General features: G+C 35.7%; 1 protein-coding gene and 1 long non-coding RNA gene across 12 annotated transcripts in view; one reads left to right on the forward strand and one right to left on the reverse strand.

Moving 5' to 3' along the window:
• Positions 1-20,069, forward strand: part of ENPEP (glutamyl aminopeptidase) — an 87,691-nt gene that overhangs the window by 31,957 nt on the left and 35,665 nt on the right. Inside the window, exons 5-10 of the mRNA XM_077882294.1 lie at positions 695-849; positions 1,299-1,412; positions 4,325-4,459; positions 6,252-6,317; positions 11,214-11,279; positions 11,406-11,557. Coding sequence (XP_077738420.1) covers positions 695-849; positions 1,299-1,412; positions 4,325-4,459; positions 6,252-6,317; positions 11,214-11,279; positions 11,406-11,557 — 688 coding nt within the window. The remainder of the gene's footprint in view (positions 1-694; positions 850-1,298; positions 1,413-4,324; positions 4,460-6,251; positions 6,318-11,213; positions 11,280-11,405; positions 11,558-20,069) is intronic.
• Positions 1-20,069, reverse strand: part of LOC144303882 (uncharacterized) — a 126,212-nt gene that overhangs the window by 29,353 nt on the left and 76,790 nt on the right. For 10 of the 11 annotated variants that reach the window (XR_013370879.1, XR_013370881.1, XR_013370882.1 and 7 more), the window contains 5 exons: positions 10,716-10,772; positions 9,576-9,731; positions 9,215-9,308; positions 7,770-7,848; positions 4,356-4,449 (listed from right to left, as the gene is read on the reverse strand). This is a non-coding gene — a long non-coding RNA (uncharacterized LOC144303882). The remainder of the gene's footprint in view (positions 1-4,355; positions 4,450-7,769; positions 7,849-9,214; positions 9,309-9,575; positions 9,732-10,715; positions 10,773-20,069) is intronic. The other variant, XR_013370887.1, reaches the window with a different exon arrangement.

Consider the following 20,069-nt stretch of genomic DNA (forward strand, 5'->3'; position numbering starts at 1 on the left):
AATAAATAAATAAATAAAATATTTTAAAAGAAAAGAATAGAAATTCCTGGTAGAATCCAACATTTTAGGTCTAGAAGATAATTTAGAAAGAATATATTCTATTTTATGTTGATCCAACTTATTTAACACATGGAAATGGATGGAAACCTATTCAGTTATTAGGGAATTGGGTACAATCTTAAGTTGTACAGAAGTAGGGAAAAAGCAGAATTTCATATTCTCTAATATTCTGCATCCTTATATAGACATATATTCCTGTGTACTTGGAAGCTGTGTACTTCTAAGTCTTCATTTGAAAACTTCACTCCTTATTCCTCACAGCTTATCCTTGAAAATAGACTTTCTGTTACCTAAGTGAAAATCTTAAAAAAAAAAAAAAAAAAAAAAGCTAACAAAAATGAAGTATAGAGAGAAACAAAAGCCATAAAATTATAGAGGACTGAAAAGAGCAATGCCATTAGTAACCTTGAAAACTAAAAGACACATTGATATCTGGAGTCAACAGGAAAAGTTCCATGGAAAGTTTGAATGCATGAAGGCTGAAAAGTTTGCACAAATAAATGATTGTCTTCTACTCCAAGAAATTATTTTTAGTCCTTTTAAAAAACATTCATCCAAAGAACTTAATTTAGTAAGAAATGTTATAAACAAATGCAAAGAAGTATTTCTCATGGGACCATTTCTTTTTCCTTAGATGAAATCGCTATTCCAGACTTTGGCACTGGGGCTATGGAGAACTGGGGACTCATCACTTACAGAGAAACAAACTTGCTTTATGACCCTCAGGAATCAGCCTCTTCAAACCAGCAGAGGGTGGCCAGTGTGGTTGCCCATGAACTTGTGCATCAGGTATAGAATCTTAGTATCAAATTAGCTTGTTTTTAAAAGTGGCTTAAGACCCATAGGAATTATGAAAATTAACAATAACTTAGCAAATAAAAAACAGCCAATCAGAAAATCCTGCTCAAAGTCTTTCTTAGTGATAGTAAACATGTTACCATACAAACCTGTTAAGACACATTGTTTTGCCTTTAGTATATGCACAGGAGACCTCACTCTGACTTTAAATAGGCCCAATAATACCTAAATAAAGGCAATAAACTAAAGAGAATTTAAGATCATTTAAAAATCAGGAGAAATTGAAAAAAAAACAGGAAATAAATGTTATTTAAGTACAATGTCTGCCACTTCTGTGTCAAGTGGCAATATTTATATGGACAAATAAATGTATTGAAAATTTCTAGGTTTCTGTACCACAAGCATAAGAATTTAACTCTCTTTATTGCTTATCATTTCAGTGGTTTGGAAATACCGTGACCATGGAATGGTGGGAAGACTTGTGGCTAAATGAAGGATTTGCTTCCTTCTTTGAGTTCCTGGGAGTAAACCAAGCAGAAAAAGACTGGCAAATGGTGAGCCACAAAACACATAGCTCTAAATGTCTATTTGTCTCCTGCAAAGCACAGAAACCTTTACACCATGACAGTGTCCCTGAATCAGGGGCCTGGTCCGATGGTGAATTCGGAATTTTGTTGTCAGTATGGAGCGGAGTCAGTTCATTCTACTGACTTATACCTTGCTTAGGCCAATGCCCAGGCCTTGGAGGGCAACTGACCACCCCAATCTGAGGATGTCCTCGATAGAGTCACTCAATAACACATGTCAAGGCAGGAAAACAAATAGTGAGCTTAGACAACGAGGCTCTGTATTGAAGTGTCTGTAGTGTTAATCCTTTGAAAAATCTAAGTCTAATTTTGCAAATGACTTACCTAATGCAGGTTGCTGAAATAGTGTGTAAAGAGAGAAGGGCATAAACTGGGTGTTACAGGGGATGTGACCTTGAGCAAGTGACATATCCTGAGTCAGTTCTCTGCTCTATGAAAGAAGAGAGTTGTTCTCTCCTTGTAAGCTTAAAAGCTTCTAAACAATACATCTAATTACCATTATCCTACCTCCTGTCCGTGAGGGGCCTGAAAAGAGGCACCTATGAACCCTAAAGATATTTTTTTCTGAAAAGCTAAATCTGTTTTTATCAATACTTAAGTGATATAAGTACTCTTGCCTGGATTTATGAAAGAGTCAGTGTGTAGATGTATAAAAATAGAGAATTACAGGTTGTGTACTATAGAGACTACTGCCCTCTACTGGAAAAAATAAAAAGACAACCTTAAAGGCCTGAAGCCCTTGGTAGTTTCCATAACCTACTTTAAAGAGTGAGAAAGTTAATTTCCAACAATTCCTGCTTTAAGGTTTTCAACCATGACACTATTGACATCTTGGACCAGATAATTTGAAAGTGGTTGACATTTGTGGGGGTTGTTCTGTGTATTTTAGGATACTTAGGAGCACCCTTGGCTTATATTACTAGATGCAGGTCACCTCCCCACCCCCCAAGTTGTAAAACCAAAAATGTGTCCCCATATTTCCAAGTGTCCCCTGGGGGACAAAATTTTCCCTAGTTGAGAATCACTCGTATATGTTGAAAATTGTTGATATTGTATTGTTGAAATTAAACTATAAATATGAAAAATTATATTTTCCTTTATTTTCTAAAAAGTAAACTGAGGGCTTTCTTATTGCGAGATATTGTAAGAAATTATAACATTTTAATATTGTTGTATTATATATAATACATTTAACATTTTAATATTCCAATTTGGTACTTCAAAACACCAAATAAATTTCAGAAGAATTTGGTATTCAGGTTCTTTAGTTTTTTAAGATTTATTTATTTATTAGAGAGAGAGAGAGAGTGAGAGAGAATGAGTGGTGGGGTGGAGCAGAGCAAAAAGGAGAAAGAGAATCCCAAGCAACTCCCTGCTGAGTGCAGAGCCCAATGTGGGGCTCAATTCCATGACCCTGAGATCATGACCTGAACTGAAATCCAGAGTTGGGTGCTTAACTAAATGACCTATCCAGGTGCCCCTAGTATGTAGTTCTTAAATGAAATGTAATTACATGGTCCAACCCATCCATCCATCCATCCATCCATCCATCCATCCATCCATCCATTCTTTATCCATTCATTCAGTCTTCTGTGCTCAGTGAATACTACAGAGGATACAAAATAGAATAAAACATATTTCTTGCCCTCAAGGAGTTCCCAACTAAGAGTTGGTGGATGGAGGGGAACAGATATAAATAAAGGTAAATTGTAAGAGAGCCTGGTAAGTAACACAACAGTGGAGCCTTATTTCACAGGTGAAAAAGCTGATGGCCAGAAATATAACTCTCCAATCTCATGCAGACAATTGTGTAATACAACCAAAACTAGAGTCAAATTTCCTGACACTGAGAACTGAATTCTTTCTACTTACTTAAGCCTTTCAGGTATACAGAATTTAAAATCCAAGTCAAAATTACCTTAATTGGCAGTCATCACTTGACAATAGTACCTTGCCTATTATAATGGAAATCACAAAATTGGAAAATCTGAAAGTAGTATGCTCTTCTTTGAGGAATATTTTTAATTAAGTAAGACTAATAAGACTTGATTTTTTTTAGTAGTGATTTAACAGAATGAGATTTCAGAATCTAATTGATAAAGAATCAAAATAATAATAGCAGTTAAAGTGTTAGGTTTCACTCTGCCAGGTACTATGCCAAATGCATATCATGCATTATCATTGAATTCTCTAATTCCAAAAAGCATATGCCATTATTATCCTTATTTGAAATTAAACTATAAATATGAAATTTGATGGATTAGGGAGCTTAAATTTACAAATCTAGAAAGTGGAAAAATTGAGCTATGAGCCATGAATGTCTGACTATAGGTCTAGACCTCTCAACCACTCTATTTTGCTGAAAAAACATAGGATTGGAATGAGAAGATGATCATTAGAGTTAAAGCAAAAACAAATATTTTCTTTAATTATGAATCATCCAAATTCTAATGATTCACCGACCAAAAAAAAATCCTAAACATCAATTTTTGATCAACATGCAGTCTCACTTAATTCTGTGAACAAATCTGTAAGGTGATATTATTCCCATTGCACAGATATGGAAATAGGGCTTGAAGAGTTTGACACATGTCTGAAAGTCACACATGAAGTAGCATAAACAGAATTTACAGATGCTTGTGTCTTCATGGCCTGTCATATAGGGGTAAAATCAAAGGAATTATAACAGAAGAAGGGCATGGAACCTGTATAGATCAATCAATGCAAAATATGATTAATTTGAATACCTAGTCCTTGTCTTAAGTAATTTGAGTCATTTATATTTATTTCCCCCCTCCAGGGTTATATAAATGATATTCTGAAATATGAACTGGTATAAAGGAAGTGCTGTCTTTTTTTGGTTCCTCCTGTCATTTCAGAGAGACCAGATGTTACTTGAAGATGTATTACCTGTACAAGAAGATGATTCTTTGATATCTTCACACCCAATTGTTGTCACTGTGGCAACTCCTGCTGAAATAACATCTGTTTTTGATGGAATATCCTATAGCAAGGTAGGGAAAATATGACATTGTTGTGAACATCTTCCTGCTTAATGAGTTTCAGTAAATACTAAAAATGGAAAGACTGGTGAGACTATGCTAATGGACTTTAGGAAACAGTGTAGAGCTTATTCTGGGTGCTGAATATTCAATAGTTTGTACTTTTTAGTCAAACTGATCAATGCTGGTCATTGTCACAGGATTTTGAATCAGATTTTAAAAAATTTCTCCTTTCGCTTTTGTTTATAGCCTCTATCATTCTACTGGAACATTTATACTTTAAGCTTCAAATTCAAAATTATTTTATTTGATTTTTTTTAAAAGACAGCATATCTTTTTTTTTCCTGCTATGTGGTGTTTGAGAAATGCCATATATGTGGATATCTTTCCTAATGGAATCTTTTAGAGAAGCCAGGAAGAATTTAAACCCAACTCAGTTTGAAGGAATGACTTTTATGCATTTTTATACAAGATATAAAGATGACTTTATTAACATGTAGTAGATGGGGGATTTTTGTCCATTAACATGTTTTGCAAAGCTACTATAAATCTACAGTGACCCATTTCTCCTACAGTGTTTCCTATAGATCCTCCTCCAAACATATTCATGACTGCATGCAGTATAATTTAGTCATTTCCCTTTTGCTGCTCATGGTTTACCCACTATGCTAAATTGCTCAAAAGCCACTGCAAACAAATGCATTTTTTTATTCTGATAAAACAATATATTATAACTATTAAAATGAATACTAGATAAAATGGCTTGAGTGAAAAAAGCCTTCTATATATTACTATTTCAAAGTTATAGTGTCATAGTTTTGGCTTTCCCTGTCATTATCCATGGCATCTTTTTAGGCTTCCTTTATTCATTTTTCTTTCACATCACCAATGATCCTTTTTTTTTTTTTTAAATGGACATCTTAACATTTCTAATCTACTTATAGTATGTTCTAATATCTCATGTGGAGATATTTATATTTTATTAAACCAGTTTCTGAGTCCTGAATATTCTATGGATTTAAGACATTATGTCAGAAATAAATGAATGTTCTAAGCCTTAAGTCTTCTACTAAGTACAAAAATAATTTGTATTTAAATGACAGTAAAAATTGCTAACTTAAATGAGAAGATACATGTTTTCTGGAAAGTCACCTGAAAATTGATTTAAAAATACATAAATAGTGAATTTTAGTATTAATCTTATAACATGTGCAGAGAAAGTAGAGAGCAGAGGTATTCATCAGATCCTTCAGACAAAATAAAACCAAATGAGATAAACTACTTTCGAAGATGATTGTATGCCTAAGTGATACATCTAACTATATTAAACTATTTGACCAGATAACTCCTCAACTATCTATTTCCACTAAATATAATCTTTTTAGAGTATTGAAATATATTTTAGAAGTAAGCAGAATTTTATCATGGAATTACTTTCCTTATATCTCCCAAAAATAGTTTTTTAAAAGTATTTCTAACCTTCTTCTTTCATTAGAAAAGCCCCATCTGCTGGTTCATTTGGTGAAGTGCAATAATTATTTAAACCCCAAATCAATAAAATGATGGCCACTTTATCAATTTTTTCTCTTTACTCTTTAATTCCTTTAGAAGCAGATACAGGGGCTGTGCCAAATGGCATTTTTATCCTAAGACTGTAAAGCTAAAGCCAGGTAATTTAGTGGAGTCATCTAGAAGACATAATCTCACAAATATGATCATGAAATACTCTTCACAATAGTGATCACTGGTGTGTGTTTCCTGCCTGTCCTTTACTAGTTCAATTTGTCATTCTTTCCCACCACAGGGAGTTTCCATTCTGAGGATGCTTGAAGACTGGATAACACCAGACAAATTTCGGAAAGGATGCCAGGTATGATTTATTACTTTTTAATAGTATTAAACATAAGCTACACTGATATGCGGCTGATGAATGTCAATATGTGATTGATTAAGGACGGCTCCCTTTTTACTTTTTCTCTCCTTACTCAGGAATAGATTAAATACCAAAACAGAAAGAGGTGACTTCACGTCCAACTAAGTGCCTATACTGTATCTGTAATTACCATTTAACAGAAATCTCATGAAGAAGTTGAATGGCATCCTTAATTATTTTGGATACCATTTATATGTGAATTAGCTCACTCTGCTATAATAAATACAATCGACCAGGTCATTTAAACAATGGAAATTTATTTTCTCACAGTTCTGGGAACTGAGAAGTTTATGACCAAGGAGCCACAGATTTGTGTCTTAAAGAGGGCTGTCTCCCTGGCTTGTAGATGGTTGTCTCTTTGCTGTATCCTCGCATGGCAGAGCAAGAGAGAGAGCTCTCTGGTGCCTCTTATCAGATGGACATTGGTCCTGTCATGAGGGTCTGACCCTCCTGACTTCATCTAAACCTAAATACCTCCCAGAGGCCTCATCTGCAAACACCATCACATCAGAGATTAGAGCTTCAATGTATGAATTTCAGGGAATGCAATTCAGTCCATAGCAACATGATATAAAAATGTATATGTATCTCTAAGTCTTCCCTTACAGTTAAAAAAGGACTTTTTCCTTGTTTTTAAAATTGGCATAAATACACATTCCTATTATGATGGAGTCACTGAATAAAGAGGGCCTGCTTCCTTTTGGAAACAGAAATGACAATAAATTTTCGAAAGCATTTCACACATCCCACTTAAGCTTTTTACGCCAGTAGATATTTCAGTTTCATTTGTATTTTTCTAGCAAAACCTAAGCCAATCCTCTTAAGATTTTATATTATCAGTTTTGCTACAATCTGTCCCTGCAACTGTCCTGTGTGCAGGTTGCCCCTATTCCAGCCTAGAGATGGAGTTGTCTTCCTACTTTTTCCCGTTCATTTCCATCCTCCCTACTGCAATGCCCAGGTAGTTCGGCAGAGTGGCGGTGCTGGTGGCCAGTCCAGAAAGCAGACAGCAGATCAGAGCTGCACCCTGCTAGCTTTCCCAAAGAGTGCCAGTACTTCTTCTGGATGTAATTCCCCAGGACAATGCCTGCTCACCATGCCTTCAGCTATCACTACCACCAGGTCTTCTTATGTGCCATGTAGTGCTTTCTATGCTTTCCCAAAAGGAGATCGTCCGCTTATACACAGTGCTAAAACTCCTAAGTGACTACTAAAGAAATAGGACCAGAACTTGGGGAATATTCAGGTAGTACATCAGTACATTTTACTCCTTTGGCCCATTAAAAAAAATATTCTGTGTGGACACTTAATAGAAAGGGAAAAGCTATGTGCATGTTCTTATGTGTACATGAGAACATCTTGTAACTTTCCCGTCAGCTTCAAACTCACATTTCATCCTGTCTTCTCTCACTGTGAGCACCTCTAGGGAGGAATGCTGTCTTCTATATCTTTGTGTCTCCTCTGGTACCTAGTAGAATGCATCCACATGTTAGGCAATCCAAAAAATGCTTCTTGAGTGAATCAACAGTCTATAATAAGTAGTATGAAATATAGAAAAAAGCAAAGACAATTCCTTTTTAAAAATTAAGTTAAAATTCCATTTGCATAGTTTTTATCTAAATTAAACTGATCAGTAATGCATTCTTGGAATCTTCAAAGCTGACTTCAGATTAAGTGATTTTTATAGAAACTACTAGAGCTGTACCAAAAGAATCTTTAAAAGTAAATAGCTAATCTAATAATTCAGTAATACTCTTCATATTTCCTTTAACCCAAATATCTATGGTATAATTAATTAAAAAGCCTGTCTTGTCTAAAACTAATATTTCTCAGGTGAAAACTGTCTTCATCCACCCTGTGACTATAGATGGAGCTAGAAACTGAACTAGAATGAATAGGTATTAATTTTTTCATGCCTCATCATAGTGCTATAGAATAAATTTACAAAAAAAAACCCTACTAAAACATTCACTTTTCCCTACAATCTTCAAACACTAGCTAATATCTGAAAATAGTATATGATCAGTATAGGCGACACTCAATAGCTCTCCAACAAATTGGAACATTCCTTTATTTCACTCAAGTATCCAAATAGTATCTCTTCTTGAGTTATCACGCTATGATTGCTGCCCCTAAATCCCACAATCTGATACTGTTCAGAATTTTTCCTTGCAAATAATAATTTTCTGTCCAAAGTTACTCTTCATTAGCTAACCTGGTGTGGCATGAAATCTGGGGGTGCTCAGCTGTCTGTTCTCTTTCATGCTCATCACACTCCTCCAAACCCCATCCCAGATAACAAAGTAGGTGCACAGTGTGGGAAAATAAGAGCAAAGTCATCACCTGGAAAATCTTTAAGGATATGCTTGTGCATAAGAAAAAATCATTATAGATAATGGGGCGTTTGTAACAGTATATGGTCATGAAATCAAGCTGAGCAACATATCCATCCTTTCTTTTTCTCCTAGTATCAGCAGTATCACTAATAGGACAGGAACGGCTCAGCTGGAACATGGCCTTTCCCTTCTTGGGATACTAGTCACAGAAACAGTGCTCTTTTCCTTTTATTCTTACCACACCAATACCAGCTAATGAACTATTATTGGGGCACCTAGCTCATCATAAAATTTTGAGTGGAATGACTGCATTGTGATTATTCAAGGTGAAGAAAGAAATTTCTTCATATAGACTATTCAGAAGTGCACTAATCTAGACAAAATAAAATTTATGTCGTTTAATATACTGTTTATATAAATGACTATATAGCCTGCAGTTCAGGAGAAGCAAGAAACTGCAGTTTAAGAAACAATAATACCAACACCACTGAAACCCACACAAACTGGTCCAGGAGTCAGAATTCTTTCAAGGTCACTGCAGGAAACTCTCTTCACCTATCTTCACCTCTCTAGGCACCGGTTTCCTATACCCCTAAAAGTGTGAGAGTTGTGTTAGATAGTGTTTAAAATCACTTCTAGTTCTGAGATTGCACATTCTAAACTCAAGGCATTGTGAGTATACAAATAAACTCCTCTAAATTAATTTTAAGAAGCTATGACTCACTAGAAATTGTCATTAACAGGTAGCTATATTTACAATTAATTATTACTATTCCAAATATCTCATTATTTTATTTAGAATGAATGATTTGTGCAAAGCTCTGGAACAAATACCTAAAATTGATGATCAAATACTTGCCTTTCATTTCTTCTCCCTTCCTCTGCCTGCCCTCCAGTGGTAGTGCTGAGCAGTGAACTCAAAAGAACAAAAATGAAGGCAGCATTCCAAACTGGTCTCAATCCTCATTCAGACTTCTTGGGACAGTAGTGATAATATTGTTTTATCTCTCTATGCCTGAGAAGAAAGGAATTTAGAAGATAACGTGACGTAGGCACAGTGCCTCCTGAAAATTATAGCAACTTAGAGCAAAAATGTCAAGTGCAAAGTCAACTACTGGTTATTTTCTTTGAAATTCAAGGAACACTGAAGAAGGTTCTGTTTCTATTAAAGATGTCCATATTTTGAATGGGACAACTCTTGACAGCAGCAGAGGCATGATACAGCAGGAACTTCGGATGGTTTCCTGGAGAATCACAATTATGAGAGTAGGAGAAAACTCGGAATTTTGTGAACAGAATTGCCAAAAGAGAGAGGCTTCTAGTTAAAAAATTCATATCTTAAAAATAACTGAAGAGTGAAGACACTCTTTAAAGTGAATAATTTGGGACACCTGGGTGGCTCAGTGGTTGAGTGTCTGCCTTCGGCTCAGGGCATGTTCCCAGGTCTGGAGATCAAGCCCCGCATTGATCCCCCTGTGAGAAGTCTGCTTCTCCCTCTGTCTGTCTATGCCTCTGCCTCTCTCTGTGTGTCTCTCATGAATAAATAAAATCTTAAAAAATATAAAGTGAATAATCTACCCAATTTATCCATGATCATGACCATTATCATCATTCTTATTATTCAAAAAACATCATATACCCATTGCTTTAAAACAGGTGTCTACTAACTGCTACCTGCAGGCTAAATCTGGACCACTGCCCATTTTTGTAAGGTCCCCAAACAAAATCACTTTTTACAATTTTGAATGGTTTAAAATCTAAAGAAGATTTCATGACAATGAGAGTTACGTGAAATTCAAATATCAGAGTGCATAAATAATGTTTTATTAGAAAACCGCCATGGTCATTCATTTACATGTTATCTATGGATACTTTTGTGCTACAGAGGCAGAGTTCAGTAGATGCTACAGGCAATACATAACCCACAAAACTTAAAATCTCTACAATATAGCCTTTTATAGAAAAAGTTTGCTGAGCCCTGTCTTAGAGCCAAACTCACCTGTTCTATCTTTGGATATTGTCTCTATCACTCATGTGTGATGGGGTCATCTAGTGTCTGAAATGAGAAAATAGCACTATAAATGAAAGTAGGGGATGTAGCAATAGTGATAAATTAACACCACTAAGTAAAGATCAGAGAATTATGGATCTCTCCTTATATTGGATCACAAATGTTACAGACTATTGATGGCTGAACACCTGACTGCCCTTAAATATCTTATATTTCTAGTCCTGAAAAAATTGAACTTTTCCTCTCCTGTCCACAATTCCATTAGACTATTAAAAAGAACAAGTTATATCACTAATAAGGAAAATATTTTTGTGCTTTATAAATAATTTGTACAATGTTTTTATAGGTTACAGAATGTTTTACATGTGATATATAATTTTATTTTATTATAGGTACATTTGCCATATTATACATTAGAATGATGTTGTGGAAGTATGAGAAAAGCAAATGTTGACTTCTAAAATGATTGTTATCTTTCACATACAGATTTACTTGGAAAGATACAAATTTGGGAATGCAAAAACTGAAGATTTTTGGAGAGCACTTGAAGAGGTAATGAGTATATCCTGAAGTATTTCTTTGTCTGATTAACAAATGATTTGTCATTTCTTTATCTGACTGTTCTACCCTTTTATTCCCCTAATTTATTAATTACTGTTAATGTTTTTTAAATATCAGGCAAGTAAGTTTCCAGTGAAAGAAGTAATGGATACGTGGACCAAACAGATGGGTTATCCTGTACTTAATGTGAAAGATAGAAAGAATATCACACAGAAACGTTTTCTATTGGACTCAAGAGCTAATCTTTCTGAGCCACATTCACCTCTTGGGTAAGCATCTATAATGCATTTCAAGAGAAAGGCAGAAATTTGTTGGAAATACTGGCCATTTGCTTGGATCTTGCTCTTCAGTACATGACTGATGGGTGAAAATATAAAAACACAGTATCTTTAGGGAAACAAAAGCATTCAAAGATAGCTCCATGGTCTCCAGGTTCAAAATGGTGGACTGACCACATGCATCCAAGTCCTGTTCTTCCCAGAAATCACTGAATAAAAGAATAAAAGTGCTAAAAGGAATAAACTCATAAAGGAAAGAAAACAAAGAGGAGGGCTATATGCATCATAGAATTCTAGGATAAAAGCCAGAGGAGAAATATTGGTAGAAAACAAAGAAACTGAGAAAGATGCAGCCAGATAAAAAAGGGACTTGCTGTAGAGGTGGAAACATCTTCCCTATCCCTAGGCAAGCTCTGGGCTTACTGTCAGCATGAAGAATGGAGTGCAGGAATGAGAAGTGAGGCTGAAAATTGGGCAATTAATTTGAAGTCCGGACTCAGGACAATTGTGCCAGTCAGCCACACCTCCATTCCATTTTCCCTTCATCTGCTGCCATCCTTTCCTCTGTTCAGAGCTCTCAGAATCTGCCAGAAGTCTGGCAATGACCCAAGGCAAGAATCCAAGCCTCTCCCTCCCCTCCCCCCACCAAATAAATTGACTGAAACGGTAGAGGAGAGCTAAGGATTTCCATTTGGTTAGGATGCCCAGAGTAAAGCTTTCCTCCTTATGGCATTTGCGGGATGGATGGGCTAGAGGTGCCAGCTCCCCGTATACATACACAGAGCTCCCAGTCAGACTTCCTGGTCAGAGGAAAAGCCTGTTTCAAAAATATGCCTCCCTCTCAACAGCAGAGGGATTACATACAAGATACCAAAAATAATATAGTCCTTCTTTCTGAAATATGGGTGGACCATTAAGATCACCAGACATATAAAAAAGTCTAAAAGCATAGAAGATAAAATCCCACTTGAACAAACAAAAAGGCTGTCTCTATAAGAAACATAGTTGAGGAAATAGAAAATAAATTTATGAAATACATTCAGAGATCAAAGAAGCTTTTAACACCCGTTAATTAAAAGCAGAATGTCTTTGAAAAGACAAACTTAGGATATAGCATTGCTCCGGAAGATTAAATTTTTGGTTGTCAAAGAATTATTAGACCAAGTAGAAATAAATTTGGGGCATTATGTCAAGTTATAAGGCAAACACACAGAGATGACAAATATGAAAGGGAAGACAAATACGGAACATCCAGCACCCAACTAATAGATGTCTCTCAAAAAAGAAAACAGAAACTTGAGGGGTAAGTTATATCAAAGAAATAATAAAGGACACAAGGATTCTGATTTAAAAGCCCCACTGAGTACACAGTACCAAAAAGGAAAAAAGATATATACCTAGCTATATCCTCATGAATGAAACAGTCATCTAAAAATGGTTGAAGCAAAAAAATATTTTCAACCTCCAGTTCTCTACCTGAACTGAACCAAATGCAAAAGAACAGAGACATTTTCAGATATGCAGCCTAGAAAATGCTTTCCACATGTACTTCTTAGAAAGTTACTAGGGGCGGGGAGCCTGGGTGGCTCAGTGGTTGAGCAGCTGCCTTTGGCTCAGGGCGTGATCCCAGAGTCCTGGGAGCAAGTCTTGCATTGGGCTCCCCGCAGGGAGCCTGCTTCTCCTTCTGCCTATGTCTCTGCCTCCCTGTGTCTCTCATGAATAAATAAATAAAATCTTAAAAAAAAAAAAAAAAAAAGAAAGTTACTAGGGAGAAAAAATATGAATAATAATAATAAAAAAAAGATGTGGATCTTGGAAACAGTGCATCCAACAAGGAAAGCCATCAAAGGAAAGGCTGGCCATTCGGGACCCAGGGGGCTCATGATCCCATGCCTAAGGGCAGGAAAACTGCCTCGGCTAGGTGATGGCCAGGAAAAAGCAAGTATGATTTAGAGAATGGAGAAACTTGAGGAGCTGATGAAGGCACATCAGTTAGGTCAACTCTAAAGAGGAAAATTAGACAAAATCAAGGCTGTATGTAAAAATTGTGATCCAAAAATATAAACAGGTAGTATAATTTTATGCCATTGATAAACACAAGAAAAAGGAATGCATTTGACCCTTATGTTAGAGTGTTAGGGTAAATTTTTATTTAAGTGACTCGGGGGCCATGAAATCGGCCTATAGAGAAGGAAATGTAACTCTAACACACTTCTTAGCCAACAATATGTATACAACAGTATGATTTCATAAATGTTACTTATATTGACTTTTAACTTTTATAACCAAGGATAAATAATAGCATAAAAATTTTGTTACAGTAGCAGAGAAGGTTGCAACTATAAGTGGTCTTAACATTGTAACAGGAAAATAAAAAAGCTGGCAAAAGAAAGGAGGTGGGAGAGGGAGGAGAGCTAGAAGAGCGCTGGGCTACTAATTCAGTGATGTGCTGGTGCTGACCCTAATCCCAGCTCAGTGCCATCATGCTGGTAGCTTGAAATTGATTATATTGTGAGTTAATGGAAACCAGCAAATACTGTATTCTGTTCCACCACCCCCAAGAGCAGTTATTTACCAGCACTCCCTAGGATATCCTACAGTTTCTCCTCACTGTAAAATAGGGATAAAATCTCCTATTTTACAGTTAGGAGAGAGTAGCAATACTAAAATTTATGAAACAGGAAATGGCAGCATGAGTATAGATTGAAAAGAACAATTATAACCTATAGAAATCCAATAATAATTTTACTTTCTTAAATTTTGACTGTTACTGGGGAAATGGAAGAGAAAGTAGTATAAATAAACTCAATCACCCTCTCTCATTTATGAGTTAACAAATACTATCTGAAAAAAAAAAAAAGAAACTATTTAGAGCTACAGAATTAGCCATCAGAAGTATTAAACCCAGAAGCATTTTTTAAAAGGGGATGCTTCCAAAAGAGGGGCGGAAAGGGTGGAAAAGGAGACTGGCTTTTCAATGGCAGTCCTTCTGGTTTTTGATGAAGAGGTGTCTTTGTATAAATTACACAAATAAAAATCTCCTGAATATTTAAACAGCAATTATAAATTTGATCAATAAAATTCTATCACTAGTATCTCTTATAAGAAACTTCTGGACATCACTATTTAAAATTTTATTAAACCCCATTTATAATTTTAGCTTTACAAACAGCTAAAGAAATAGATTTATAAATTGAATTTTAAAAAACTTCCTATATGTTTTTATGAATTTAACAAATTAAAATTCATAGAGCATATCAGAATTCTTGGGCATTTTCAGCATACTGAGAATCAAACCTTTAACTTAACAAACTCATACTTTTCTAGGCAATTTAAACATGACTACTGGGTTATGATATCCTTAGAATTTCAGTTAAAATTATAAATATGTCACTTCCCTCTAATGTGCCAGATTTTTTAAAACATTTGAAATATTATAAAAGCTGATGAAATGTCACACTTATCACACTTGTATGAATACAACTTATCCAAAAAAATCTTTATTTTTATTTTTCTGTTTTATTATTATTATTATTATTATTATTATTATTATTATTATTATTATTTTTACAAACCCTTGTGTCGAGGGCTTTCAATAGATCGTAGCGAGGGAGCTGCTCTGCTACGTACAAAACCCCAACCCAGAAGCAGGTCGTCTACGAATGGTTTAGCACCAGGCTCCCCACGAACATGTGTTGAGTGATGGGAAAAATTCTTAATATTATATCCATTTCTGTATGACTAGTTATTTTTGTATACATTTCTGGGGTGCCAATGGCTGCCAAGAGAAGAGAAAGAAATCAGGATCTCAGGACCTCTGGTATAGGGCTGGCCACATACCACTTTGGGGATATCGTCTCAGTCCCGATTACCCAGATGTGTCCCCTCCTAGACAGGATCCTGGGTAAATGCAAACAACATAGTGTGTACAGAACTGGTTGTCGAGATTTCCTTTCATTTTCACCCTTGCCAATTTTTTTCCAGTTTCATTGAAAAATAATTGACAAATGTCATATATAAGTTTAAGGCATACAACATGATGTTTTGATTTATGTCTATCGTGAAATGGCCACCACAATAGATTCAACTATCACCCATGCCCATTTGTATTGTCTCTTCTTTCAACTTCTGAATAGTTGGTTTGGTAGAGAGACATTTGCACCCACTGCCACTTGGTCTCTAATCTCTACTCTAATGATCTCTAATCTCCACTGCCCAATTTTCACTGAAAAGGTCCTTTGACCTCTTTATCTCCTTTTTAATAGTCTCAATGATCTTATTTTATAGTTACTTATGTATATATCATTACAAGATCAATTATTCGATAGCAATTAAGGTAACATGAGGAAGGAGAATTATAGGGTGTGACAAAGGTGTCCCAGAATAACTATAACATGGATCTTTTATAGTTATTGTTTTATGTTTTGGCAAATTAAGATTGGCCAAATTTAATACTGCTATTTAATAGATATTAAAACTTTAAAAGTATTTCTCTCTTGTAAAACAAGCTTTCACTGTGGAGTTTCACAGTAATTACTCTCTCCTGTCATATGTGCCCATTGGTACACTGAGTCTGGATTAACAGGTGAGTCAGCAGGTGTGCTTGAGTAGGGAGGGCCACGGAAGATTTTCCTAAGGAAGTGATATTTAACCTGAGTAGATTGATACGGGGGGATGTTTAAAACAGAAACTACAACATATATGAAGGCCCCAGTGTTTAAAAAGTAGCATTACTCATATCATATGCAACACTTATTGAGCATTTACTAAGTAGCTGGTGCTACTTTTAGCACTTTAGAGCATTTTTTATAACAGGTGGGAAAACAGAAATAACTGAAGATGATTAAATAACTTATTCAAGGTTACACAGAGTATATGTGATGGAACTTTGATTTGAACACAGGAAGTCTGGCTCAGAGAAACTGAACAGCAGAGAGAGGCACCAGGCACAGTGGTGAGAGAGGAGGCAGGTGCCAGGCATGAACACTGTGTTAAAGATTTTGAACAACAGTATAAAATTTGAGGACTTCAAGGAGAGAGAATTGGCAGGTCACCTTTACATTTTTCAAAGTTTCCCTCTGGCTACATTATAAGAATGTAGAATAAGTCAGAACAGAGGGCAGTGTGGAAGCAGGAGGACCAGTTAGTATGATAATTGCAGTGAGTGACTCATGTGAGAGATGATGCAGAAGATGGGGTCTGCCCTAGGAGAGTGGCCATGGGCCAGAGGGGGTGGCAGATGTTGACAAAGATTGGGTTGAGCTAAAATTTATCATTAAATAAATGAGATGCAGGGAATTGGACTGGATGAATTTGGAGATAACAGTCTCATTTTAGAATATTGTTCTCATCTTGTTCTATAGTGGTCACAGCCGAAAGATCTTTAGAGACCCACTTATACATATTCTATACAGTGAGTAACAGAACCTGTTCTCCGGTTTCTGATTCAGGGCTTCAAAAATTAAATCACAGTAAGAGCACACTTGGGGGTTTCCGAACATCCAAATTGCCAAATTTCAAATTAGACTTTCCATCCAGGCATCAGAGAATGATGAGAACTCAGAATTATTAAATTAGCTACTTTCAAGATACTGGTTGGCTCCTGAACAGGAACAACATCAAGAAAGCCAAGGGTGCTCACTTTGTTAAGGCCTGTGATCAGCCTCTTCTCCTGGAAGCATCAGACACTTGGCTCTATCACAATGAATGAAATTCAGAGGAAATGGGTATCTTGCTGGATAGGAATTTTGAAAACTAATAGTTCATGCCAAAACAAAGGAAGTCTGAATTCCTCGATCAAATGAGATCAATCAGGGAGTGTCTGTATATACTTCTTTATCTTTTTTTCTATTTTGGAAAGGAAAGATCATTATAGAAGAGTTTTGTTTTCACTCTTTCCTCTTCATAATATATGAATGAATTGAAACCTAGATCTGACTAAGTGATAATTCAATTACAAAAATCAATATAAGTGTAATCATTCTGTTAACTATAAACTGTTTATTTTATAGTTACTGTTTTATGTTCTAGCAAATTAGATTGGCTATATTTAATACTGCTATCTAATAGCCTTTGGATATTAAAATTAAAAATATTTCTCTCTGGAGAAACAAACTTCCACTAGAAAAGCTTCATAGTAATTGTTGCTTTCTATAATATGTATCCCCTGATTTGTTAAGCCAAAGACATACCCAGCACTGTTTTTAAACTGTGGGATTGCATTTTTTAAATTACTCTTTAGTTATGCATTCCACTCCACACAAATAAAAAAAATTATTACTCAGCAAATGACATATATTATCAGGTTTTCACTTTTTAAGTTATATCAAATCTTTAAATTGAATTCATCTAGATTTAGAACTATATTAACATTTATACGTTTCTCTAATATTTTCTTTAGTTTTTACCTTCAGATACAGTTTTTATTTTATTTAGATTCATAGATACATGACTTTTAGTGATCACTTATTAAGTCAATCTACTTGCTCCATTTTTGTAAAAAAAAAAAAAAGTTATATGTATACAGGAAAATAAACCCAGAAAACATGTGCTATCCTGTTGAGAACATTTGTTAAAAATCTATAGTAGCACCTGAACAAGTAAGAGAGAAAGTGACATAATATCAAAAGTGACCCCTCATTATTTTTTACCTGATTGAGAAGCTAGATCATAATATGTGCCCTCATGCCCTCAGAAAGGAATCAGTCTTTTCTCCAATGTTAGTGTCCAGATATATTCCTGTCTGGTGGGAAATGTGGTTGATTAAACTGTACTATAAACTCTATGGGCCCCTCCCTTTTCTCATTGTTTAAATATTTCAAGATTAGGGAATTCTTACCAGAAACTTTTTACAACCCAAATGACCCACACATGTGTAAGTTATTGTTTTAACACTATGGCCTCAACTTTCTCTTAGAAACAAACTAGTTTTATGTCTCCATCAGGGGAAATTCTCTATCAGGGACATGTCTTTGGCAGTCCACCTCAATGTAAACAGGGGAAAAGGGGAGTAGGTGTATTATTTTGGGGCAATCAAAGTGAATTTCTTTAGTGAAAATTAGGTTGGTCATGTTTAATACTACCAGAATTTGTTATAGTGTTAGATACAAAAAAGTGAATCATATCTTTAAAAATGAAATTTGATCCTCCTGGATTTTGGGTAACATACAGAAGACTTTCTCATTCCATTTATGTAATTTCCATTTCTTGACACTTTGTACTCAAATCTATTACTTTACTCAGGTTAGATTTGATCCTATAAAGGATTTTAAAACTGTAAAATTCTATAGCCTCAACCCTCTATCCTTTTAGTCTTATGATCCCCTCAGACTTAAAAGCAATATTTTTTACATAACTTCATAGTGTATCATATGTCCATGTTTAGGCACAGTGTGGTCCCAGAGACCACATTTTATAGGGGATAGTCAAAATATGAGATCTTGATTGTGCACACAGGGCATCCAGATACTTGCATGCTTCATCCTTTCAGTCAGGTTGGCATTGGGGAAATATAGTAAAGGAAAGAAATGTTAGTTTATGTGGCAACACCAAAACAGAAGAGTAGTAAAAGAGTGAAATACGTAGATAGGATGTGACCTTTAAAAATGCTTGTTTGTGGGATCCCTGAGTGGCTCAGTGGGTTTAGCACCTGCCTTCGGCCCGGGCCATGATCCTGGAGTCCCAGGATTGGGTCCCATGTCAGGCTCCCTGCATGGAGCCTGCTTCTCTCTCTGCCTCTCTCGCTCTCTCTCTGTGTCTCTCATGAATAAATAAATAAATAAAATCTTAAAATAAATAAATAACATAAAAATGCTTGTTTGTCTATCTCTTGAGAAACTGCAAAGGATCACTCTTTGGTTGGCTTCCCTAAAAGCAGATCCTGAGTTGATGATTCAAGTGAAAGCTACTCACCTAGAAATGATTCTAAGAAAGGCTGAAAGGGTAGTGGGAAGTGGGATGTCAAGCAGCAAAGTGCAATTATCAAGCGGGTGCTATAGAGGGTACCTACGCAGCAGGGAAACTCTGGAGATAGTGCTTTAGCATGGTCCTTACAGATGGGGCAAGGAAGGTTCTCATACCCATTCATCATTGGCTAAGGGCTGTGTCTAAGAATGTAAATTCCAATGAACTTTTGGCTTTCCTTGCTCAGGCAGCTAGAGGGCAGTCCTCTGACAGAGACACCCAGGTGCTTGGCTATTGGCAAGGAGAGCATGCACATTGGGATCTGGGGTGTACAAAAATGACAAAGAGATTCAAGGGGATAAAGGTGGAGCACTGGCAATGCTTGCAACATGACCTAAGAAACAATTTATGTATTGGTCCTGTGGAGCTTATAGCCAAAAACATTCCACAGCAACAAAATCCTCAAAGAACACTACTTAACTCAATCCCATAAAATATTTCAACAGTTATGAAACAAAGGATTACTTCTTCCATGTAGATGGCAAAATGTATTCTCCCCATGGGGTGCCTGTGTGGCTTAGTCAGTTGAGCCTCCAATTCT

The sequence above is a fragment of the Canis aureus genome, chromosome 33 (genome assembly GCF_053574225.1).
Source record: "Canis aureus isolate CA01 chromosome 33, VMU_Caureus_v.1.0, whole genome shotgun sequence".
NCBI lineage: Eukaryota > Metazoa > Chordata > Mammalia > Carnivora > Canidae > Canis > Canis aureus.